General features: G+C 43.3%; 1 protein-coding gene across 1 annotated transcript in view; it reads right to left on the bottom strand.

Moving 5' to 3' along the window:
* Positions 1 to 474: 474 nt before the first annotated feature.
* The window catches only part of TBX15 (T-box transcription factor 15), a 94,930-nt gene continuing 69,080 nt past the window's right edge, over positions 475 to 26,324 (bottom strand). Inside the window, exons 6-8 of the mRNA XM_030471976.1 lie at positions 23,388 to 23,452; positions 15,931 to 16,028; positions 475 to 1,259 (exon numbers count right to left, since the gene is read on the bottom strand). Coding sequence (XP_030327836.1) covers positions 475 to 1,259; positions 15,931 to 16,028; positions 23,388 to 23,452 — 948 coding nt within the window. The remainder of the gene's footprint in view (positions 1,260 to 15,930; positions 16,029 to 23,387; positions 23,453 to 26,324) is intronic.

The raw sequence follows: 26,324 nt of genomic DNA, 5'->3' as shown, positions 1-26,324 counted from the left end.
CCAGCAGTGAGGAACGGTCACAGAAGGGGGAGGTCTTTAAAGCTATGGGCAGTGCAGCTTCAGAAGATGAAGCCTTGGGAAGACTGCCTTTCTTCAACACCTGGAGGATACAGCATAGGGGCATGGCTCCCTTCACGCTGAGAGCTCACACTAGCTGAGAGTTAATGCATAAACTGTATATTCAGATGCTTCTCTCCAGCTCCTCATTAAAGTCATGCCCTTCTCTCTGCAATGTCCAGAAAAAGCAGACACTCCACGCCAGGTCTCGAGGCCCTGGACTACAACAAGCTGCGATGGCTGTCAGTCGAGGCTTTCCACAAGGTTCTGTGGTGCACACCTAGATGACTTGTTCTTATTTATCATTACAATACTAGTTCCACTACAAGTTTGAAGGCAAAAAGGGACTGGGATGGGTTTATCCCTGGAAATGATGAAGGTCCAGCTGCCTTCGATGCCAGGGATAGGCATGGCTTGTTAGACCATGTGCACAGACATCTGTGAGGAGGAGCCCTGAACCGCACCGTACTGTCTGTTGTCACAGGCGTTGGCTGCCTGCTGGTTGCTGGAGGGAGGGCTGATCATGTGCATCCCGTGATCCATCCCTGTGGAAAGGTATTGCCTCTCTCCAAAGGCCCCGCTGGATGGGGAAGAGCAGAGTAAAGTGCTTTGGGAGGTGGTGAGTTTCTCCGGGCTTGCCGCCAGCCTGGGGGAAGCAGGGAAATTGTATCCATAGAGGTTGTAAGGGTTGTGCAGGGAGAAGGCGTTGTAGGAGCTCTGCTGCATGTGGCCACCACCGAACATGTGTGAAGAGGAGGAGGTGGAGGCAGGGTTGCCTGCTTGCATGACATACTGGAACTGGGAGCTGGGGAAGGATCCCAGCTGGCCGCTGTATGCCTCCATCTTGCTGTTGCTGGGCAGGGAGGAAGGAGCCGGCATTCCTGAGATCAAGGATGGAGTCCTCTGCGGCATGAAGGTTTCGGAGGGCTGTGAGGCAGAAGCAGTGCCGCTCTGGAGCCGGTTGTAGCCGCTGTCACTCAGCCCTGGGTAGCTCTGCAAGGCAGCCATGTTGCTCCTGGCACACGGGGGATAATCAGACAGGTTGAGGTTGCAAAGCTGGCTCTCCCGGCAGCCCACGTTGAAAGTGTTGGGGGCCAGATGAAAGGCTGGAGGGGAGCAGGATGGAGAGAGAAGGTGAGAGGAAGCAGATGGTGACGGAGTGCCCGTGCTGGAAGTGGTCGGGGAGGTGCCTGTGCTGCCTCCTGCAAAATAAAACATATGGGAGGGTGTTCAGACCCCAGGATCACATCTGCAAAATGAGACTGTCTCATTAAAAACCAGCCTAGTTTAATAAAGAAATAGGGGTGGTAAAATGGCTGCTGGAAAACTCAGCCTTTCTTGGCAAGGGCATTCATTTTATTAATAGCATCCCTTGGTCTTTCCTGCTGCTTTTTTGTTATGACTTTGTTTTTCAGCAGAGGTTTTCTACCCTTTTGAAATAGGAGAGGGAAGCAAGCCTGCCACAGAGTAATCCAAGGCAGTGGGGAAAGCTGTGAGGAAGCACTGCGCTCAGTCAAGCAATCTGCCATTTGTAGGCATGTTTATCCTTCCTTTTTTTTGCGGTAGCATGGGGGTGGGAATCCTTTCCCCTCTCTCCTGGTCTGCAGGAAGACCACCAGTCAGTGAGCTGTATGGCCCCACTGCAAACATACTTCATCACCCACGCAGGGGGCTTGCAGCAGGAAGTGGCTGAAAGCATGTTGGACTTCTGCACTGTTCAACAGTCATTTTGGCTGGCTCAAGGTGCAGCAGTACTGATTTAAGACAGAAGTAACACCAAAATGAAGGGGCACAGGTTCAATCTATAGCCTGTTCTGTGGAGCAGAGAAAGGGGATGTGTCAAGATTTTCAGTCATGTGCTTTAACTTCAAAAGGGATTCCATCTGCTGTATCATTAGTGTTAACAAAACGTTGATATATATGCATGTCAGTAGTATCAATGTATTATACAATACTTATGCTATGAATGATAGAAGTTATGATTTTGCACAGCAGAGATGTTCATATATTCTGATCAGGGAAAAAAATACTGCATAATACTATCAAGAATGGTAACAAACTGAAAGGAAAGGAAGTGATGTGAAGAAGCTGATGGCACAATTTTGAGCTTGAGAAGAGATTACTTACAGGCAAGATGTGGAATTAGAAGAAGCTTCTTTAGCCAACAAGGAAAATCAGTTCTGTACTTAAGGGAATACAGTTTTCTGGTGTGAAACATTTTTGTTTTCATGGGAATGATTCTCTTTGCATGAGAAGCCATTTTTGCATTAGGCAGCTAACACTGAAGACTCTTGTAAAAGGAGAAAAGAGGTGCTGGCGAAGAGATTTGGTGAGGGGATAAGTAAAACCAGAGGAACTAGGCAGACAACTGGTGAGGCAGCATTTTGGGAAAGCTGGAAGATGATAGTTGAGAGGCAAAGGGACTAGAAAAGAGGGTGTTAGACTGGGCAGCTGAAATTTAACCTAGGCAGAGATTGCACATTGATATCAAAAGTAAGGGACAGCTTTCTCTTGTGTCTCTTTGTGGAAAAAAATAGCAGGGTTTTGATACCAGTCTAGGTCTGCTGCAAAATGGGGGAGGAACTGAGTGCAGTGCTGCTTGAGGAAAAGAGAATAGGTGATGCTAATGGTTAAGAGATACACTAGAAAGCCAGGTTCTTTGTCAATACACCATGGTAAGAACGTAAGTAAGATTGTATCTCTTTCTAACACATGAAGATTAAACAGAATGGGATGTCAGAGTGAAAATGTAACCTTGAGACATTAATAATCTTTGGGATTTTTTAATTAAATTGAAACAAGAGCCAGAAAAAAAAGAAACCCAACCTTGGGTGTGCACAGCCTGGAGTGGCTGCCATCAACCCAGGGAGCATCAAGAAAATGCATGTTTCTGTGTTGCTAAGTCAAAGCAGTCGTTTCCAATACCAGCCATGAGTAGAAATGCTTGTTGCCAAGCCACTGACTCCTTTTGCATTCATTCAGAAGCATAAATGAGGAGCATTGCATCAAATCTCCATTAAAGTCAATGAGAAAACCTGAAGTTTCAAATGACATCATGGACTCTATATTCCCTTCTCAACATCACTGAAATGCTCAAACTTGCTACTGCAATTTAGCTCCAGAGTTCAAAGACTTTTTGTGTGAAATTCTAATTTAGCTTTTATTTTAAAAGGCACATCTCCCTAGTTCATTTAAAGTCTCTGACAAACAACCTTTGGCTAATTTTGTTGTGGTAAATTGGTACCTCCTCAAGCCTTTCTCCCCGACTTTCTATTACAGGCTGTCAATACTGCAGCAGGGTCAGCAGAAGGGAACATCTGCCTCTGGTTTCATTGCAAAGTCTTTTTTAGTTGAAATTGCTGATAAAGGTGAGACTGAACTGACGTAAACAACTACAGGCACACATTTTCCTCTTAGCCCTGCACTAAAGAGGGTAACCTCCAACAGAGAGGGCAGGCAGACAGCTGAGTTCATATATCACCATTTAGCTATCAAAGCCCAAAGTACAGAGGTCACATAATCACAAAACAAATAGAGCACAAAGTGAGATGTATTAAACCCACAGTAATCCCGCACTTGATTCTTTACACCACATACTTCATGAACAAACTTCAGACGATGACTTACTTGCTGACAGAGCCTGGAGAATAAGTAAAAATACATATGTATATATGTATGAGCATTTAATGGTCTGTTTGAAATAAAATACATAGAATAAATGATTAACTGCAATGTCTTCATTTCAGTCTTCCTTTACCCCGTAGTTAACCTTTCAAAACTATGCAGAGGGAGAGCATAGACACCAATTACCTCGAGGCTTTAAAAATCTGCTAAGGAGTTATGATTAAGTCGTACCCATAACTGTGGCTTTGGCTCCACAGAGTAAAAGAGATCTCTGCTTAGCAATTGTGTGAGTTGCTACTGGTTCTAAAACTAAGAACTGCCCATTTCAGGTTACCCCAAAAGAGGGACTGAAGTGATTCTGCTCTGAATTATCCCTTTTTGCAGACTAACAGAAAAACCCTGGAGCAACAACACAGCAAGTAGAAAACAAAAGAAATGAGATGGTTTTTTCCTTTTCTCCATAACTTAAAAATGATGAGGAAGTGAGAGATCTACCAACAGGAGCAAATGCCAGACCTGTCAACTCTCATTCAAGAATGCTTTGCTGCCAATGCCAACCACAAGCACAGGACTCGCCACACTTCTGCTGCAACAGAGCAGAGCACAGAAGTTCCTGATCATTTCCAGAATAAACTTTACACCTTTAAGGGGAACAGGAAACAATACAAAGCAAGGCCCATGTCAGCTCACTGTCTTCAGAAGGCAAATGACTCCACTCTGCTCTGAATATTTCTTATCCATCTTTGCTGGCAGCAGTAAGTAGGGGCCAAATGCAACCTGGACTTTTGTGAAGTTATAACTTGGACTGTAGTTGTTACAAAGTCAGCCAAATACCCTAGAGATGGCAGCAAGCCCAGCAAGTATATCCACACCATACTACAGTCTCACATACACAGATGTGTATATCGTTTTAATGGAAGGCATGGATACAAACCCACCTAGTACATAAAGCTATGTTTAGGTCTGGTTTAAGTCAACTGAAACCACATTTAAGCAAGACAAAATCAATCCCTCAATAACTCTCCTCCGTTCCTTTTCTCTACCCACTGTTCCCCCCGGAAATAGTTGCCAACACCAACAGCATTTACCAGCAGTGTCACAGTATCTCTCACCTCCACACTCACCATGATTCCAAAGTGATTCATTAATACTGCATCCAGTCTCTAGAAGATCATTAGTCCTACATATGTGCAGTTAGCAAGACACATTTATATAAAATACAAGGTTCATAACTTCAAAGTCTCCTCTTTTGCCTCTGAACCCTGTCCTGCACGGCAGATGAAAGTGTCTGTCCTCACAGTGTCCTACCATTATGTCCAGGGCTTAGCCAAGCACTGGTGCCATCCTGAAAGGAGCCTGCTCTCTGTCTGGGCACAAAAGTGATAACTAAGTTGACCTTATGAAATGGACAGGAGCACTTCTAAAGAGGGGAAGCAGAGAATGATCTAGTGCAAGAAAGGTTAAAACTTGCAAACTGGACTGAAAAGTAAGAAATCGTTGGTCAGGAGGGTAAGTGGTAAAAGAAGAATGAAATCATGGTGAAAGACAGGGTGACTCTGTGGAGAAGGTGGGATGTGAATGCAAACCTTCCTCATGCCAGCGATCCCTCTTGTGACACAATATATAGAACTGATGGCTGTAAGCCAGTGTCAAATACATGCCCACAAAGATTAGGGAAGAAACTACAGCTTCTCATCTGTGTGCAAATAAGAACTGCCATTAAAATACCATCTTGAGTTGCTTATGACTAGTCTTTCCTGTCATCCATGTCCTTCTTGGTAATGGTTCTGTCTCTCTCTATGTTTCAAATAGATCCTTGCTTTTGCTTTTTTGCCTAGACTGAGCTTGTGTTAATGACAATTTCAGGGTCAACTGCAAATGCAAACATACCCATTCCATGGGTATGATGTGCCACAAAACAAGGGGCTGGTGTATTCCTGAAACATCCAGCATGCCAACATGTCTGAAAGGCAACAGGGACCTCTCCCGCACAGGGCAGGTCACATAGAGAACTTCTAACATCACAGTGCAGATGGAAAACACATTGCCAGCAGACAGTGTTAGCCAAGGGAGCTTTCTGGCAACAGGGAGGTGGTGGGAGAGCGTCAGTGCCAAGGGAGTCTGAAGCAATTGTTCATGGAAAATTTTCTGGGATCTCTCTTACGAATGACACCACAGTAGTCAGTTGACCCACGACTTATCCCAACCTCCTTTATCTGAAAGGAGCATATAAATCACACTTTGTACTCTGCTGCAGCATATTTTCCTTGCTAATGTTTCCAGGCATCAGTTGCTGCCATCACCTGCGGTGCCTCCATACAAACCTCTCAGTCCTTGAAGTCCTTGCTTGGGGCAGAGGAGGAGAGCAAGCTGAAGCTGCAGTTAGCACAAGATACCTGAATGTGAGTGCTATGCCCTGTGCAATGGCAGTCTCATCAGATAGGCAAGAGCTTTGGAGTAGTCTGAGCAACTTGATCGCTGCCATTATCTGACCACATCGGCAGCCTGCAGCTCTTAGCATGGTTGGGCTCAGACAGTGATAACCTGGTATTCACTGTCTCATTAAAAGCAGATGTGGCTAAAGGTCCTCTGGGCTTGTGCCTTGACTTTCTAACAAGGATGGGAACCACAAGGTGATTTGTCTTAAACTTTTATATTTTGATGAGTCAGGCAGCACAAAGTTATTATTCTTTGAGTGCAAATGCTTCTTACACAGCTCAGCCCGTTTCCACCTGCAAGCTAGTTTATCATGGCCACATATAGGAGCTGCAGGTTCAGCATGGCCACCCTATGGTCTGGACGCTGTAGTCAGTGCAACAGAACAGTGTCTGGCCCACAGCCACCTTCTCTCACCTTCAGATGTGAGCAGGATGTACAGTAAACAACAGATGCTTGGGAGTGATAGGTGCACAACCTCGCTGATCTGTTTCCTGGAGGAGCCACAGCTGCTCTTCTGACACATGCCCAAGACACTGGCATCTCCACGGTGTAATAGACATGTATCTGAGCACCTGATGGTAGGGGAAAGAGAGGCTGTGGCCACTAGTCATTCATCTGGCTCATGGCTCTCCTCCTGGCACTTGACTTGAGCAAATAAGCCCTCCTGAGAGGCAGTTTATATTCACTTGGGCACAGAGCCATGCTAATGCAGCTCTCCAGCTTTCCAAATGGAGCTGGCTGGGAGGTGGCATGTGTCTGGCCAGCATGGAGCACAGACAGAGGATTCTGCCCATGCAGATGTACTCTAAGTCACTCCTGAAATGTCTGATTTCTGTGAAGACTCTATAGACATGTACACATATATAAAGATACTTTCTAAAGCACGGGAGAAATCAACTCTTACCATTTTTTGCAACGTTCTGCCATTAGACACAATAGTAAATAAATGTGACGGCATTCACACAGGAAACCAAATTTAAAAAGGGTAAAATCCGATTCCTGTCCTGTGCACTTGCACATGCATGCACCCGAAGTATGGCTTATGACACTTATTGTCTTCCAAGTTACTGCACCTTTGGTCACAGAACAAAAATCAAGTATTTGCCCAGAAATGGAAAACTGAGACAGCAATGAAGGAGGGTTTGTGTAGATTGCCAGGAGATCTGAGTGATAGACTATGAGGCCAAGACAGTGCCACTGTAATCATCCAATCTCGTGTCCTGTAAGAGCCAGGTCTAGCACAAGCCTGGATCCATTTCTGCTTCAGGCAGCCCATGCCTCAGTCCTGCTCGACACCTACTTGCATCTAAATGCCACAAAATTGGTTGTCACTCTTGCCTTCATATATCATGACATCTTTTGCCTTGCAAGTATAACTGTAAGCCCAAGGCCTCTTTTCCCGTTCCTAGCTTTCCAAAATTCAAGCCTAGAACCTTCAGAAGGACTAAAAGATCCTTCATCACATCCTTCTTGTGCCCTCACAACCCGTCTGAGTTCTCTTTTCACCACTTTGGAAAATTAAACAGATTTGATGCCTCTTCCTTGTCCTCTCACTAAGCAAGGGCAGGGCCACCTGGTGATGTGCTGGATCCTCTCTTCATTCTTTCCCCATTCCTAGGAATGAAAAATTCCCAGTTCCATGGGAATGAGAGCCATTTCTGTCTTCATGGAGTGTAGCTGCCTGTTTCCTCTCTAGAGCCTTTGGCCAATTATCAAATTATGAATCTGCTGGTAAAATCTTTAAAAGGCCCAAATGAGACCCAAAATCTACCGCAAGCCAAATTTCTGAGTTGGTAGAGGAAACATAAAGACTGCTTTTAGTTCTTTGGGCTACAGCTCACAGAGCACAAAAGATGCTTACAGCAATAGATTTAAGGGGGAAAGTATGTAAGTATGGCACAAAAATAATGAATGAAAGGAAATCTTATTTAAGGTTAGTAAATTATAGAGAAGGATCTTTCTTATAAATTTGCCTCAAATTTCTCACTGGAATTAATGGTAAATCTCTAACAACTCAGAATAACACTTCCCTTTAGCTCTTCAGATTTCTGCAACACAAACTGAGCAGTCAGAAAGAGATAAAACCTGCCTCAGTCATCCTCCAAAATAAAATATTTTGAAGATCTAATGGTAAAAATCAACCCTTTTTTCTAATGTGGACAAAAAGTATAATTTGGGATGTCTGACTTCCCATCTATATCCAGAGCATGAAGAGGGCTTTCCCAAATAGTAAGAGACAACATCACCTTCCCAGTCCCCCCAGACTGTCTTTAACACAAGGGTTTTTGCTCCTCATATAAACACATGGTATTCTTGTCTCAGAAGGCCTGTTGGACATTACTTTTTGTCTAGTTTGCAGACAGTTGTAATGCAGCATGAGCTGTACGTCAGCTCCTCCAGAAATGTCTCCTGTTTCCCTTCTTCAAGTACAAACAGATAAAATCAATTCAGGCACCACTTTAGTGGAGAAAATTGCTCACCGGTGGTAACTATGCACTGTCCCTCATGTTTACAACCATCAGCTGGGCACAGACACTGACAAGGGGGTCGTGTAATGAAAGCTACCCGAGGAGATGACACTGAATGAAAACAGGATGCGGAAAAGGACTCCCTGTGGCACAAGTCCTTCAGGAAGTCACAACAGAAGCTGCTGCAACTTTGCAGCTGAGATTAACTGAAATCATGGCATTTTCTTTGGTGGTGACAGAAGTAAACTGAATTCCAAACCTCTCCTGCCAATCTTGATGGAACCTGCTTTGGGCCGACACAGGCCCTGGAAGCTCCAGCACATTAAATGATTAAAAAATAGGATAAACAACTATAATACCACAGAGGCACTGTGGTTCAGAATTTCTGAACTGAGGTAAAAGGTCGCAGTATTGTGGCAAGCTCAAAGCACATGCCACTTTCTATCTGTAACAAAATAATGTGCCACTCCAAAGAAATTATGCAAATCTTCAAAGTATCATTGCCCTCTCCATCCATTCACATGAAATATGACCACCACCTCCATGAGATAACAGACATTTAGGCTTCAGTAATTAGAATTCAGGGTAAACACCTCCCTGGAGTAACAGAATGCTTCAGGCTTCTTTCAGGTCACCAAGGAGCAGCACAGACTTTGACTCTCAGCCCCTCATGTCACATCTGGGCGGGTATTTTAGCCTTTCACGGTGAAAGATGAGACTTTGAAGCACCAGACATGCCCCTTCCCTAAAGAAAAACTGTCTGCAGCTCAACCAAGAAGAAGCTGGAACAGTTTGTTCCCTGTTGCTTCATTGAAATGAGGCAATCTACCAGCCATTTGAAGTATGCAGCAGAAACCAGCGCTTGATCCCAATAACTCTGGCAACAACTGCTCTGTTTCCAATCTCCTCTTCAAGGTCAAAAGAATCAAGAAGATAATTGAGACCAAACCCATATATCTGACCTCTGCCAATAACCCAGACCATTTACAATTGATTTCAAAAGGGAAGCAGCATCCAGATTATCCTGATGGCATTGCTGAGAGAACTGATGGCTGCTGTCAGGAGGCAAGTGACCAAGCAGATGTATTTGTAGGTTGTTCATCCTCCTTTGACATCAGCAGCCCCGCTCTTTTGGGAGACACTATTTTGGGGATCTGGGATCTCAGATAAAGCTGAAAGGATTTCAACAGTTATTTGCTTCTTTCTGCCTCCAGGTGCCTGTGATGCCTTTGGATGATGTTCTGAAGGGCTGTCTTCCCTCGACTTGATACCAATGTACATTTTGTGCACCCACAATATTGTTTTCAGACGAGTGCAACCAGGGCAGCTGTTTAATCACCACCTCCAACACAGAGAAGAGTATTATACCAAAGAAGACATCAGTAACAAGCAGTACAGATAAACTTTGGCAAGACAGAGGTGATGCCTGCCCAAATTGGGTAATGTTTACAGACAGGGAAGCTGGAAAAGCAGCAACACCTCAGCTCAGGGTATCTGTCTCCCACCTGCTGGTGTATCCATGCAGCCTCAGGTCTGTCTGCACACATTGCTACTACAAGAAAACATTGTTCCTTTCCAGCAGTAAATGAGAAGATTCAACCTCTTCCACATGGAGGAGAGGGAGCCTTTTGTGCAGATCCTTTCCCTCTCAGAGGGAGGCCAGTTTGTACACACATGCCGCTCTAGAGATACCAGCATACCTGCCACTACGAGAGATACCCACTGATACCAGAGATAGCAACAGCTGTCGTACTGGCAAGAAGCATAACCCTCTTTGCCTCCAGTACGCTTTTAGACAAATTTACAGCTCTTGACACTAATCTCAACAACCATTAATGACAATTTTGCAGACTCTTTAAGAGGTGGCCTCTCTACCTCTGGTCTCTAGTCCTAGATTAATGTAGATGCTCAAGCTGACAGAGAACGTGTTGAATCTACTGAGAGCAATTGGTAGAGTCCTCACCAAAGGCACTTCTTCAAGCAAAGAAACCCCATTTGAAAGGAAAGCTGCCTTTAGAACTCACCAGTCAAAGCTAATATGTTTGATTTTTGCGGATTTGGTACGGAGGCAGCAAAACAGTAATTTAATGATGAAGTAAAATTTTCTGTGCTGCAAACCTGCTGATATACCACATTGTGACTCTCATACTGGTCCTGAAATTCTGCTTAGGAGGCAATTCTATTTACCAGCTGCCTGAATACCTTTGCTTTTACTTCTTGCATAAATCATCAGCTTCTATAGGAAGGATCAGATACTAATCACTATTCTAGTACTGTCACAGTGCCTTTCTAGTCTCTATGTCCTGGCAAAACCTAAGAGTCACTGATACCTACCTACTCATGACAATATTCTGTGGGAAACTGTATATCACATAGGAGCCAGCAATGGCCTATTTTACTCTTGGAAAGTGACACAATCCAGAGTTACTGGAACTCTTACTTTCTTTTTCCCTCGTCTCTCCTTTCTTGTTTTTTTTTTTTTTCTTTTTTTCTAATTCCCTGTTAAAATCAAGAACCTGAGCCACAGATTTTTAATAATGAGAATCTGGATGAGGTTCAATCTAAATTTTGAAAATATATTCCAATTAAAGACTTTAATAGATTCTTGGCTTTCCCCACATCTCATTGCCATGTGCATTCAATAATCCCAAGCCTCCTTTTTCCCTAGTAGGAAGTAGACTGCAAGGTGGGTGACATCATTCTCCAGAAGGTCAGCCTTTCCTGGACTGCTGTTTTCTGAGCATTTCTTGCAAAGATTTTGTTATGGGGAACTTCTTTTTTTGTCCAAACTGGCTGCAGATCTGCTGTGATCTTGTCAAACATGGTGCTTGCCCTGGTGAAGCTGTGGCTTTTGGATTGAATGCTCCAAAAGAGAGGTTTTGTTCTCAGGCAAGAGGGTTTCACTGACAAAAACAGCATGTTCTGCTCCTTGGTAGGAGGATATGGTGATCACTCAGGTCACAGACCTGCAGAGGCTTACTGATTTGCTATACTTCAGCAGCAACACATGCAAGTAAAGCTTATGGACCACTACAGTCAGCCGCATGAGGCATCTGTGTGACTGGATGATATCAGGCTCTCCTGTTTGTGTGGCAGCTGAAAGCTATCATTGTGTAGATTAGAAAGTTATTTAATCCTTGTATGAAACAGCTGCATCCAGCACACCGAGTATCTATTTGGTGTGTCACTGTGGCCCTTGCTCAACATACAGCTTGGGCCAAACAAATGAGCAAAGAGCTAGGATGCATGTTGAATGGCAGAAGGGATAATGTGGAAAAAATTATAATAGATAATTGTATCATGTGGATGCATCTGGAATACTCTGTGCAGACGTGGTTTTAAATAAATGATTAAGGACCTGGAAAACCTCCCACTTGAAGAGGAATGACTGGTACTATTGACTGTGAGAAGCGCAGAAGAGGGACATAAAAACTTGTAAAATAATTACATGTATGAAGGTGGTTGAGGGAGAACTTCTGTTCTCCTTCTCTCAAAACGTCCCATAAAATGTGATGAACATTCAGCTAGAGTAGAAAAATCAGAGCCACTTGAATGAAGTGTGTTCCACACAGTTGTATCATAAAAGCATGGAAATTGCAGTCCCAAGTGTCTATTGAGGATGGGTGACACAAAGCTACCATGCATTCTTCTCTCTGCAAGATAGTATAAGCTGCAACAGTTTTGTATTTCATCCTTTTGATTAACTATGAAAACTGAGTTTTCATTCTCAGGCATCTTCTCCATCCAATAAATCATTATACCTTTTTTTTATTCCCTGAACCTTCTTCAATCTCTTTTCACCCTTTAAAAATACATGCAGTAGAAGACCATGTTGTAATGTCAGTTTGCAGCTAGGAAATTGGTTCTTCGCTAACTTACCACTGCTTTTCTTCTACACAGAAGATAGCATATCCCTTTTTATCACAGTATTACATACACTGTCCCTTGCTTGTGCAGTGGCTTATCCACTGAGACCTCCAAATTCCAGTCAGTGCCAACACTTTCCAGCACACTCAGTGGGTATGTTTGTACCACATTTTGTTTCTAGAGACATGGTATTGCATCTGGATGAACTAAAAGCCATGCTTTGTTTGAATGCAGGCAAGTTGCCAAGCAATCTCTTACTGCCCTTTGTACTATTGTCCCCATCATTACTGACCACTTTCCAGTTTTATGAGATTTGTACCTTTTAGCAACTACACTATTAGTTCTGGACAAGTTAGTACTGGAATCAGTCTGCAAAGCAACACTGTGACTGTCCTTACTAAATAGTGTATTCACAGTTATCATATCAGCTTTGAGATCAGTAAGCTACTCATTTCTTACCACACACTAATGTTAACTTTTCCAAGCTGGCAAGTGTGGCAAAAAGTTAAGTGCTCTCCAAAAAATCCATCTCTCCTATACAGTTATTTCTATCAGTCAAACCCCTAACCTAAAAAAATAATTCAGGTGGATTTGTTTGACAAAACTGTTTTGGAAAAGGCAAATAACACTTTTATTTCATTAAAAAATTAGCAAGTGACAAAACAAGTGCTAAGAATCCATAGCAATCCATAGCACAGAAAAATCTAGCTGGAAAGCAGCAAAAGCACCAGGTTTATGCTGCTGAAGTCCCAGGCTTCTGCCCCAGAAAATGTAATTTTTTCTACCACAGTGAGGGGGACTCACTCGTAGAAAATCCAGACTGAATTCCACAGTTCCTACAGGGAAACTGTTCCAGGACTTCACTAGATTTCATATAACTGGAGCCTATTGCTTTTCCCCTATCCACCACAGACAGCATCTTATTTCAGTACTATTATGTACTCTTTCCCTCCTCATCAGGTTGAACAACCATAACTCACTCCTCACTGACGATGTTTTTTCCTAGGCATGTGGCCACTTTTGCTGTTCCCATCTTTTCTCTCTGTAGTTAAGTGTGCACTCCTCTTAAGCTGCAGTGGACACATCTAGTCCCAGAAGTGTCCTGTAGCCCCAGTGCAGTTTCCCAACAAGAAATTCAAGGGATAAAATGGAGGCTTGCAATTCCTCAAATGTTTATTAAAAAAATGTCACATATTAGCCCAGCTTTGGAGACAAAAAGCATGATCTAGAATTTAAGTGTCTGTTTATTAATATCCTGGAAACATCTAATTTATAAATATGCCCTAACTATTCTATGATTCTATGGAAGGGTATGAGATAACAGCATGCAGCTCTGAGCACTGCACCTTCAGGTGGAAGAGAGGAGCAAAGTCCCAGGTAAGTCACTTCCATGAAAAGACTGGCAAGGTCTCAGAGGATCCAAGGTGCAATAGCTTATGCTGAAGTCAGCTGTGAAACACCAGTGATTTACTCACCTGTCACACCATTCATGTACTTGAAAGCAAGGAGATGAAGAGGTATGGGCATGGTACATCCTGGTTGTCTTATGTTTGGAGGGAAGAATCACATGTGACTTAAAGCCACCTCAGCATTTCTTGCTCTTTCTGACAGCAATTCCGAAGTCTCCAGACCAATATATTTATGCTGACCCTTGGGGGCTCTCCCAGCACCCAGAAATTAAAATAGACTGCTTGTACCTTGGATTTGCACCTATTGCTGAGACCCGGGGATCAGCTTCTTGCAGCAACCACTGGAGAGGTGAGCACTATGACGGAGGGAGTATTTCTGATTCATTATCTTGATATCATTTTTCATGGCTAAATGCAGACCTTGAGAGCACTGTTTTGTAGTGAGCTATTAAGCTTTGACACTGACCTGTGGACACAACTTTAGTAAAGGGCTGCCCCTAAGCTTAATGGTCTGTGGTGCAGTGGTGGTGGTCTGCACAGAGCCGGCTGGTCACATGGTACTGGCTTGCTTCCTTGTTTTTCAGCTGCCAAACTATATTAAAACAAGCTAAAAATACATTAAATATTTTCCTTTCCTAATATTACCTTACCACGTAAGCAATAGCTGGACTTGCCATTAGGATGTTATCTGATCAGCAATGGGAGGGGAGGCATGGAGGGGGTGACACAGAGAAGGGAGACTGCTTCAGCACTGTGACCAAGAGGAGAGGCTGTTATGTTTCTATTTAGGTGGGTGATGAAAACCTCTCTGAATCCCGGCTTTAACCCATCTCTGACCGCAAGTGCTCCACAGTGGAAGCCCCTGAGTTTGTACAAATCTTCCACTTCCTAATGCTGTACTGTGGTTGTGTAAAGACCACTCATGGGAGTCTAATGCAGCCAGCAGGAGCGTGCTTTGCTCTCCTCCAGTGCTGTGCCACCAGAAAATGGTTGAGCAGGTGACCTGGGCTCTGAGGGGTCGCACAGGGAACTGGGGTGAGGAATGGACAGCCAGAATATGTTCCTGTGGTGGATTCCCTTCTGATTCTGCCCTGGGAATGGGCAAATGCAGCAGCCACTGCTCCTCCTCTCCCTCTAGAAGAGCCCGTGCCATCCTCATGACGGTTTGAAGGTCTAGAGGGAAGTTTTGGGGTGAAGTCAAGCTCAAGTATGAGAGGCTTTAGAGTCTGCTACAACAGGGCACGTATTTGCTTTTGAATGTTTAACTTCGTAACTGTCACATTTGAACACAGTTTTGGATTGTCTCTTTTCTTGTATGCATATTGGAATAAAAAAAGACCAGGTTGCCCTGATACCTCTATTCCTGGTGTTTTTTAACTAGAAATAACTGTGATTAATTGAATGGGGAAGTCCTATCCCTAGGAAAAAAAAAAAAAAATAAGAAGAGTAACGCAGCCTGAAACTAGAGATGAAAGCCCTACTTAACAAATGAGAGATGTAAAGGGCAGAAGCTATGAAAAGACACAGCATGAGCAAGCGGAAAAAGCTTGGCCCAGTAATTCCTCCCAGACTCGTACTAACAGAAAGTTTCTCCAGCAAGGCCACTGAGTTTTGAAAGCAGTGTGATCCTGGAGGAAAGCACATTTCTGGTCTTCTTCCTCTTGTGTTTCCACACAAATAGCAAACGTTAACTGTAAATGGGGAGCTACATATCTGGCATATGTAGCTTTTCCTCTCTGTGCTCTCTTCACACTTAACTCATGCTGTGTACTTGTGTTGGTTTGCCTAGCCTTACGCTGTATCCTGCTCCTCCTTCTATCTCTTAGAACTCCAGCTCTAGCACTGGGGACACCAGGGAGATGAAGCAGCGCCACTGCACTTCATAAGGCGCTGCCTGACCACCATTTCCATCCATCCTCTCTGCTCTTCCACAGCAGTCAAGAGCTCAAGTAGGTATGCCACATCCCCATTCCGGCCGCTGGGCACACAGCAGGGCACATTGCTGCTCTTTCTTACACCTTCTTGTGCTCTTTCTACAGCTCTTTTCATGCCCTTTTCTCACTTACCTTGCTGCTTCTGCATAGTAGTGAAGTCTTCAAAGGTGAGAGTGCGCACAGGGGGCCTCCAGAAGGCATAGGTCTCCATAATGGCTTCCAGCCCTGTCCTGTACAATGAAAATAAAACAAGGAGAGAAGAATGTCAGTCAGTTTGCAAGGCTATTGGCGCCGGGGAAAGAGGGCTCCGACCTCATTTGACAGGCTGCCAGTGGCCACCAAAAGGTCACCTTGGCATCTGTGAATCCTTCAAGTGAGCCTTCCTGCACAGGTCACTAGAGTAAAGTGCAATTCCCCCAGCGCAGGATTGCAGAGGTTTCTATGAGTCTCTCAGTGCCTTTTTAATCTTGTTATATTTAACAAATATCCCAAACTTTCTGTATGCATTGCAGGGGACACATGACTGTCAGATCCTTAAGGCATGCTTTATCATAAAGCAGGCTTCCACACTTTGGGGGTGCAAGCTGTCGTGCAAACAAGGGCAGTCTGGGATTCAGCCTACAGAATCAGAGAGATTTTGTGAATTGCCTTTCCCCACAACTTTGCAGTTCTGGACGCTGTTCTGAAGTGCTATGGGAAGCCATCAAAAAGGGAATCTCCTTGGTTTGAAGTTCAAGTAGAAATGCATAAGACGCTTTTTATAAAAGATTGGTGGCATCTCTGCTTTGGGTCCCTAACTGGCTGCAAAGACAGAGAAAAAGCCAAAACCAAGTGAGAACTCTTCCTGTTGGAGGGCTGAGATCTCAGATTTGTTCTTAATTTCACCACAGAATGCTAGCTCTGCTGAACATCTCTAGTGAGGACATAGGTGCATTATTAGGAAAAGATCCCCATGTACTTTATGAGACAACCCCCTCGAGTTTCTTCCCAGGAAAGACTCTCCTCTGTGGAAGCTGCACACTGCTCTGTTCCCCATTCCTCACCTTCCTCTGCCTCTTTTCCAGCAGTAGGTTATAGCCCTCTCACTGACTGAACACGACTAGAGATACTTCGTCAAATGTGAGAACGTATCCCCTTTCAGTACAAAAGGCTCTAACATCCCCAGAGCCTCTCATCAGATGTTGAGCTGATACTGGAGCTGCCTTTTGCTTATGAAAATGTCTTTCTGCACGTGCCTCCACTCACTCAGTTAACTTTCCAAATTCTCCCCGGAAGCTCAGATGCTTTAAATACATTGGAGTTGGCAAACCAAACTCTGTATTTTAGGAGGAGGTTTAGAAGAGAGGTTTTTGCATGGTGTTTATTAGCTGCTAAGCTGTTAGAAGTAGAAACAGAAGACATCTCTGCATAGCAGTCTCACATTAGTGCTGAGCACATTACAACAAAACTATTTGGTTAATACAGTGGCCTCTGCCAGCTCATGGAGCTCAGAGACAACAAGGCAGCACAGAATGTGAACCCATCTGCTAAGCTGGGCTGTGTGCAAAAGCAGCTCTTTGACTACCAGTACCACCTCCAGGATTTCCTCTGCTCCCTGTGTGAGAAAGCCACACATGTTAAGGCTCCATCTGCTTCTCAACACACGCAGCCAGGAAGAGAACGGCACCTTTTTGCAGCCTCATGAAATGATCCCCAGTGCAAACATTGAGGAAGGACTTCCTGGTACCGTATATCCGAGGGGCATAAAATGCCCTGACCAAGTTGCTCTGCAACAAGACCTGCTGTTGGAAGGACCTGGCTTGATGATTAAAACCGAGTAATAGATGCAGAAATGCAGACTGAAGTGTCCAGCTGTGCTAATCCAGCTGCTCTGCATCTGCCACAAGGATCGTGCAGGGAAATAAAAGGAGGCCAGCTCACTAAAACCAGTGTTCACAGTCTGGCTCAGACATTAGATCCCCATGCACATAACCCCACTCTGCACCGGCATCTGACTTCCAGCTCTGCTCTCATGACTCCCTTCCAGTAAAATCCAACCCCTAATGGGAGGTAGCTCAGTGAAACAGTGAAGGCAGGTTAAGACTATTATCCCTGCCTCTGCCTGGAGCCTGCATCAGTTTCAGCTCAGGTTTACTCACAGTTCCGAGTTTCTAGCTCACCGTCTACCACTTTCCCCCGTATCAGTTCAGTTCTTGCAACTACCTTATAATTTGTACTTCTAAAAGAAAAGGGGAAGGAAAAAATATAAATAAACAAACAAACAAAAAAAAAAAAACCCCAATAATGGGAGAAAAATAAGAAGAAATAAAACAGTAAATTAGGAATTATATATTGCTGTCAAGGGTTGGACTCCACTATGCCTGAGAGGGTAAATGGCAGCAGTGAGGTTACCAGAGCAGCTTGCAAACAGCTCTATTCCTGCCCTGTATGCCAGGGAAAGGAAAAATGTGACTAGGGACCCACGTCCTGCTGCTCCAGGGGAGCAGATCTAGAACAGCCCCTTTGTTGTAGACACAGGTCCTGTCTACCTCCCTTTTCCACACTGCAACTGCCAGCACCAACACTGTGGCTTCACCGGATTCCCCGATTGCCCTGTAATGCTGAGGGCAGCTCTGCAGTCACAGGTGCCTGAAGAATGGATGCCAAACTCTACATCTGGCTTAAAGCCACCTCTTTCCTCTTCCTGTCCCAAATGAGAGTCCTTTACTCACCCCGAGGTGTGCACATGTTGAACATGCCTTACAAAATGCCCTCTCTAAGTATGTGGGTGACAGAGCTCAAAGCTATGTCCAGTTCTCCTATGCACAAATTTAGGTGTCTATATACTAGATCATCCTTTTTTCATGTTGGTTTGTTTTGGGGTTGGTTTCTTCGTTCGTTTGTGCAGAACAAACGTTACGGGTGTTTTTGAAATAGTATCTAAGCAGAATACATCCTTACTGAACTTTTGCATCCTTCCATGCATCAGACAAAATCCATGAGACAGCAGCCTTATGTGCTAGCTCAACTGTGAGGCACCTTCCACCCTGTGTATGGAGTCTTGCAGAAAAAGAACATGCAGCCATGCAGAAAACAGCTTAGGTGAGAAGGCACACCACCTTTTTGTGACTGATTTTACCACTCTAACCACAGCCTTTCAATATATCTTTTTTCTTCTGACTGTGATGTGTTCCTATTTTTGAAAGAAAATGTTGAGGTGAGGAGGTGGGAATCAAGAAACTCCATTGCTGTCAACTCTAAAACCCTCTCTCCCATAGCAGTTTATGACATTGGTCTGATACCAAGATATCCAGAGCCACATCACAGACCTCCACCGCAGGACAGAAGGGTAGTGCTCTTCTAGTCAGCAGAAATACTGGAGTGCTATTCTGTGTGTGTTCCAGCCCCCAACAGGGAAAACAAACCCCACCTTGCCAATGAAGAGACATTTTGAGACAGCAATAAATGCTGTTTTCAGCATTTCTGAACTCTCAACAGCTTCTTTTTGGGCTTTGGTGAGGGCTGCTGATACCAGGTGTGTTGAACATTATGCATGTGGCATCCACTTTTTCTTCCAAGAAGTTCACTGAAAAATTGGCTTCAAACTGTCTCTCAGGCCATAAACCCTCCCCTCTCACACCATCTTTATGAAAGAAGTAAAAAAAAGTATCATCAGAAGAGGACTCACTGCCAGCTCTATTTTAATAAGGTCAGTCCTTTAAAATGTATCCAAAATTCTCTCTTTTTCATTCATTCTTTTATTTTTAGTGCTATAAAGGTTTAATAATAGGCAATAAATGAAACAGTTCCATTGTCTGAAAAATGAAAAAAGATGTACAAGCTATCAGTGCACCTCCATAATTCATCCCATATGACTGACCTTGCCATTCCCACTGCATGCAGGATTCAGGTCATCGTTGCATTGTTCACTGGGGAAGCCAAACTATTGGCTCCAAGCACCCTCCTGGCTCTCTTATCCTAGACAAAAGCTCAAAGAGCATTTCCAACACAAACAACTTCTATTCACCTCAGCTGCCCACATCTGAAAGAAAAGTGCTGCTGCTTGCCATCAGCTTAGGAGTTTTTTTCTTCCATCACCCTGCTGCGTTTCCTGACTCTTGTCTCTGGAGGTTTCCTCCTGGATAAAGGGCTCCTGCAAGCATCCCACTGTCAAATGAACTTTACTCAGTCTCCAAAAATAGGTTCTGTGGCATTAAACCTGCACCCTCACTACCAAACATTTGGCTAGCTGAGCTCCATGTGTCAAAGCCTCTGGTTCTCAATCTCTTGAAGTTCAGGAAAGCAACTAAGTAATGCCTGCCTCATACATACATTACGTAGGTATCCTTTCACCACCAGGACCAGTTATCTTGTTCCACTTTTACAGATGCTTCACATGCTTTTGCAGATAAAGCAAAGAGGGACCAAAAATGATATAGAGGGAATCTCTAATAAGCAGGTAAGACTTGACCTTCTAATACAGGCTAACTCTTAGTCCATCACAGCTAATGGCTACATTGCTGAACACCATTAATTAGCATGGTTTGAGTGCAAATCAATGTCCAGCTACTGAATTGTTTCCCTCTGAAATACCTCACTGCTCCTTCTCCCTGCAGAAGGACCGGGGCAGTCAGCTGTGAAGGGAGATAACCATGCAAACAACTGAAGGAGATCCAAGAAGGGATCTGTGAAAAAATCGCTCCCCCAGATGGATACAGGCAGTTACATCATGATGGGGTATCCCCAGAGCAGCAGGTTTTTAGCAGTCTCTTGTACTAATGAAGGGTGACCATAGTTATAAGGAACTATAGAGGAACGCTGGGAGTTGATGGAAGTGAAAGATTTCAAATGGAAACTGGTTTTAAAAACAACAGTCGACTCCATAATTTCTGCAGCAGGTAACAACAGTGAAACAGTATCAGGATACAAAATAAGCAAAGGAAAAACATCCATCTCTGTTTCATTGAAAAGCCTCAACACAAAGCAGAACGGAAATATCCTAGGGAAGAAGTGGCCTAAGAGGAGGAGTTCTCCCAAAATCTCTTGGATACATACTACACTTGTCTGCATCACAAATGGTCCCTTTTCCAAATTACCCTGTTTCCTTTTCAAAGGAGGCCTACAATTTTGGTGGGACACTCTCCACATCCAGCCTGATGCACTATAGCTAAGCAAAATTGTGAGGACATGGGAAACTACAGAGCATCACGATTGGCACTCCAGCTGACCAGTGATCCTGATGAGATTACAGATTCACAAGAGGAAGAGAAGCTAGCCAGTACAGTTAAAAAAAGTCCCATTTGAAGAGCCTTTATGACACACAGCTTGGACCTTAATGCTTTTCTCCTTCCTATGTGCACATCTATGTATATCTTCTCTTTAAAGGGAGCAGCTGAGCATTAGAATTTTCTCCACTAGCTGACAACAGCAGTGCAGCCTTAGCCAGACCAGTGCTTGTGAGGCAGGCGCCTGACTGCTATATATGCTTGCAAATACCTTTGCCTGTTTTTTCTTCCTAAGGCCTCAGGCTGGTCTCTTTGATGTGTAATACCTTAAAGATTTTAATTCCTCTTTACATCAGCAGAGAGCTTTACTGAGCCCTCCCCACAGCTGCAGCCGTGTAGCAATTTCCTGCCCTTTCTTAAATCAGTGAGCTACAAAGATCAGTAATTCCCAACCTTTTCAGGAAACTGTCCAGATTCACTGGGCTAGGACCTTATTAATGCCTTCCACGTTAATCTAGCCCACCGTGTACCTGGAACTGCATCAATCTCTTTTCTAAACCCGGCTTCCAGTGCGGCTGTATCTCTGCACACAGGGAAGATCTTGTACCCAGGGCAGATACTACCCACACACAGGAGAGGAGAGCAGAGTAAAAGTCACATATGCTTCAAGTATCAGAAATAATGCTCACGGCAGGGATTAAATAAGGGTGGTAACATCTTTTTGCATAGCTACAGTAAGATGGTAACAGAGGAGCTTAGCTAGGAAGTTGCTAGGTCAGTAAGATGTCTTCTTTGTGAGCATTTAAATGAGTGATGGGAAACATAGGGCACTTGCCGCATCACTGAACACTTCCCATACCAAACTGTGAATGAGTCAGTGGTTCTGGTGAACACACACAAGAGGAGCATGCAAGTAAAAACTGAATTATAGTGCCCATGGGGACTGCAAATGAAAGCTGTGCAGATGACTTTCGCTCTGGTCTGCATGCTTAGAGCCTTGCTTTACAATCCTAGGGTTCTTATAACATACTCGTATATGTCTAATTCTATAAATAATTTAATGTTTGAAGCCTTTGTCACACTGATTTAAAGGATGCCCACATCATTTAGATCTGAAATATTTAGATCTGCTGCACACTCTGATGGATTCATGAATGGCAGAAAAAGTTGAGACTTTTTGTTTGGACTTTCTTATTCTTTTTTGATAACTCTGTGTCTTTTACTAATTCAAAAGGGTTTTTTGATTAAATCTCCTGGCTTACTATTGTGTTTTTAAAATATAATGTATCCTAAATAACATTTAAGTTGTTCTACTTAATCTTTTCATAAAAATCCTGACAAAATTAAGTGACACAGTCAAACAATTTGACATCACTGGAGAAAAACTGAAATTGTTTGAAACTAAAGCATTTTTGCACTTTTATTCTGCAAACCTATCAAAATCTTAGTTTTTATGCTAATTTAAAGCAAGCATTTGTGCTCCAAGTTTGGGAATTTCCTGTGAAAATTCAAATTTAAAAATGCCCTTCAGACAGCTCTACGTATAATAGAGAACAAGAAAATGTACCTCCTACAACCTTCATTATTTTGCAGAGTGTTAGCCTTTGACCTATTTCTCTACTTTACAATCTGCAATCCTACATCTTTCTATCTTTGGTCTTCATTTTAGTCATAAAAAAATTATATTTTTTAAGAATCTCTACAGTATCTTTAAAAGTTCATTTATTTTACCTAATTCTTTTGATATCATAGGACTGTATCAGTAAACATTAACAGTTTACTAATGACTTATCAGAGATGCTAAATAATGTTTTAATTTTCTCAACAACAAATGGAAAAGCTCAGAGGAACATGAAAATGATAGAAATGAGCATAAATAAATAAATTATCCAGCAGAAAAAATAAACAGCAGCAGAACATACATACAGAAGAAAACAGCCTTGAAAGTAGTGGCAACAGAAGGCATGCAAAGGTAGAAGTGAATGAGAAATTAAACATATGACACCAAAAAAATACAGTCACAGAAAAAAATGTTGTCAAGCAGGAATTTCATAAGCTGTCTAAGAATATCAAAACCCTCTCTCAAGGTTTTGGACTGCAGGATCCAGGCAGAGGTAGGAGCAGCACTGGAGGAGACTTCTGTAAAGAAACAGGGTCAGTCTAGCTGGCTATTCTGGAAAGTGTTTCCTGAGGAAGCCATCATTATGCATTGAATCTATTTAGGCAAAATAAACAGTCCTTCAAATTCCTCTAACTCTACAGCAAATTTCTCCTACAAAAATTAATTAGGATCACAAAACACCTTACTCAGCCTTAGATACATGCCCTGTGCACTCATCAGGGGAAGGAGAGATCAATGAGAAAGCACAAACAAGCTCCTATTACCTGTTTCTCCCAGAATCTCTGAAACCTTTAGCGAAGGGATTTCTGTCAATTTTTAATCTGGTGATCTATAAAGAAAGAAAATGAGAATTAGTTGATCTCTCCAAATGACTTTTTTGCTTTCAACAAGTGACAATTACTGATGATTACCACTCTTGCCCAAACCACCTGTACAGTGATCTTTCATATGTATTTCCCCAGACTTATATTATTCTGTAATCCATGAACAGCTTATCCGATTAGCAAATGAATGGTGCCAGAGGCAGAAACCTGGCAGTATCAGGAAACCTGGCACAGCACTGGGGCTGAGAAGCTGTTCCCGAAGTAGAAGAACAACTTGGGCCGAGGAGCTATAACTTATCAATGGCCATGTGGTTCAGGAAGCAGGCATTCTGCTCAGGTTTGGCTGGTATCTGTGTCATCCCAGCCTCAACACTCTGGATATCCAGCAGCTGGATGCACTCATGGAGCTTCGAACACTGCTAAGAAGAAAAGACAAAACACAGGCTACAGCCTCCAAAGACGGCAGCTGGCCACCCAGTCACATGCACAAGGCGCTGCTCTCTTCTGGTCAGCATCTGGGTGGCCTTTCAAGGGTTTTCTGGTCTGGAAACCCTCTTTGTTTTACTTTTTCCCGCCTCCTCTAAACAAAGAGGATGACAGCCAGACTAAGTGCTTTGGGGAATCTTCCTTCCTGCTTTATTTTTAGGCACAAATTCCATGTTGGTAAATATGAAAAATAATACTGGGGGTTTGACCTTGCAGCCTGTGGTAGCATACTCCCAGTCGGCTATTCCCCAACCTGGTGCAGCATGAATACTTCCCTCTGCCAGCCTCAGTCCCTAAGACCCTGCCTCTGGGGTAAAGAGAGTGAGATCTCAAGATCCTATCAAATTTGAGGTGTTTTTGCTGAAACTGCTCAAAAAGGATGAGTTTAATACAGGCTGATCTGAAGCGGATTTGCAGGTGGTTTGCCTCTGTCAGAACGAAGCCCTTGCTGTGGATATTAACCTCAGATCTGGAATGCAGCTCCTATTTTTGCAGAAGCTTAATTTGTGAACTTAATTTCCGCTAGCCTGTCTTTGCAGCTGTCCTGGGACTTGTGTGTACAGAGACAGATATGTTCTGTGGAGGATGGAATTACAGCAGAGGGAATCCCCGTGGTGCATTTGCTAACATTTTACAATTGTTTCCAGAGGCGCTTCTCCCAGTAAGACAAAGTTTACAGCCACTGGAGGGCATGCAGGCATATTCAGGGGATTTCCACTTATTTGTAATGAAAAGATTTCCTCAACCCTCCAGAATCTCCTTTACTGGTATTATAAAAATACAGTCCAAAAGAAAATTTGGGGAGCAAACCCCCACATGTTTGGACTCCAGAGAAACAGGCAGAAATGTCAGTGCTTCTTTACAGTGAGGTAGCTTATAGAGCCAGTGCCTGAGAGAGGTGCCCTCCCTTGGCAGCTCCCATATCAGTGTAATTATGTCTTACGAGTCTGGTCATTAGGGAAAAATGACAGGCTTATTCCTTGTCAATTCTTCTCCTTTCTTTTTCCTGTTTCCATGTCTGGGCTACAGTTAAAAGTCTGTGGAGTACATGCATTTGGGCGAGGGGGGCAGAAAATTTCCAGTGGTCCAATGACTGGAGCAAACCCGCCATCGTGTTGCAATATGTTTTTCTGCTGGAATAGTTGATCCATATTAGACCCTGATTTAAGTTATTTCAAGAGGACTAGACTGAGAAAAAGGTAGGACTGGGCATTCAGAAGCAGTCATGAAAGCACTGTCAGGATGTTGTTATAATCTGCCCTAAGGTGATCTGACATGGATCTGTCCCTCCATCCAAGGATACTAAATATAATGATGTCCACTGTGTTCATGAAGTCATTCTCCAGAAGAACAGAAATCATCATAGAAAAAAAGATTTCCTTCACTGTTTGTGGTTCAAGACTCCTCTGCAATTTATGACAGTAAATAGTATAACCTATTTCCCTAACAGGCTTGATAACAGGTTATTTTTCTTCAAAGACAGTTTGTACCCTCATTCTTCTAGCTTATAACAATACCTTACACTCTTTAAGCAGGCCCATTATTAACACAGCAAAAGTTTCACCAACTGAGATTCTGGCTCATATAGCTGGGAAAAAATTACCTTACACAGCCGTTTTAATGCCCTGACAACCCCCATCCTAGTAAGGAGGGGAATGGCAGGAAAGGAAAATGGGATGTGCACAGTTGCCTCTCACTTGAGAATAAAATAGGGAGTATGTGTACATGAACAAGAGAAAAGGGGCACACTGGGCCTGAAGCATCACAGAAGTGGTATGAAGTCTAATGGAATCCCCAGGCAGAGGTAGGTGGCAGATGAGCAGTACATAAGGAGATTGCAAAGGGAATGGATGGATATAAACAGCTTATACATTTATGTGTGCAGTGAACATGTCTGCGGAAGCAATGAAGCAGGCACCTCCTCAAAGACTAAGACACCATCTTTTACTGGCCACTGAAGGAGAAGGGGGAGCAAATGTATAATCCACAGCATAGTCTTTCTAAATCTCCTTTCTTTGCTGATGTCTCAACTGCTCACATTTTACTAACAATTAAATTCCACTTAAAGGTATTGTGTATTTGGGGAAAATAGGGATAGACAGGATATTCTGTAATCAAACACTAGTGTGCACTCAGATTACATTTCTTAGTGCCATGAAGACTAGTTTAAGAAAAAGGTCAGATCAATAACAACATCAAGGTCTCTATAGAGAGGATCCTACTGTGGCAACATCTTTTCCTTATGATATGTGAAGTCAATAGTAACACTCTCCACTGGGAACTGTGCAAGATCTGAATCAAACGAATTATGCATGAGAATTTCAGTTCACATGCAATACATGCACTGCTGCTGCTTATGTTCAAAGGCTTCTTTAGTCAGCAAACTGATGA

Source organism: Strigops habroptila, chromosome 2 (assembly GCF_004027225.2).
Source record: "Strigops habroptila isolate Jane chromosome 2, bStrHab1.2.pri, whole genome shotgun sequence".
NCBI lineage: Eukaryota > Metazoa > Chordata > Aves > Psittaciformes > Psittacidae > Strigops > Strigops habroptila.
Note: the sequence above shows the minus strand (reverse complement) of the source record. Positions and strands in the feature narration are given on the sequence as shown.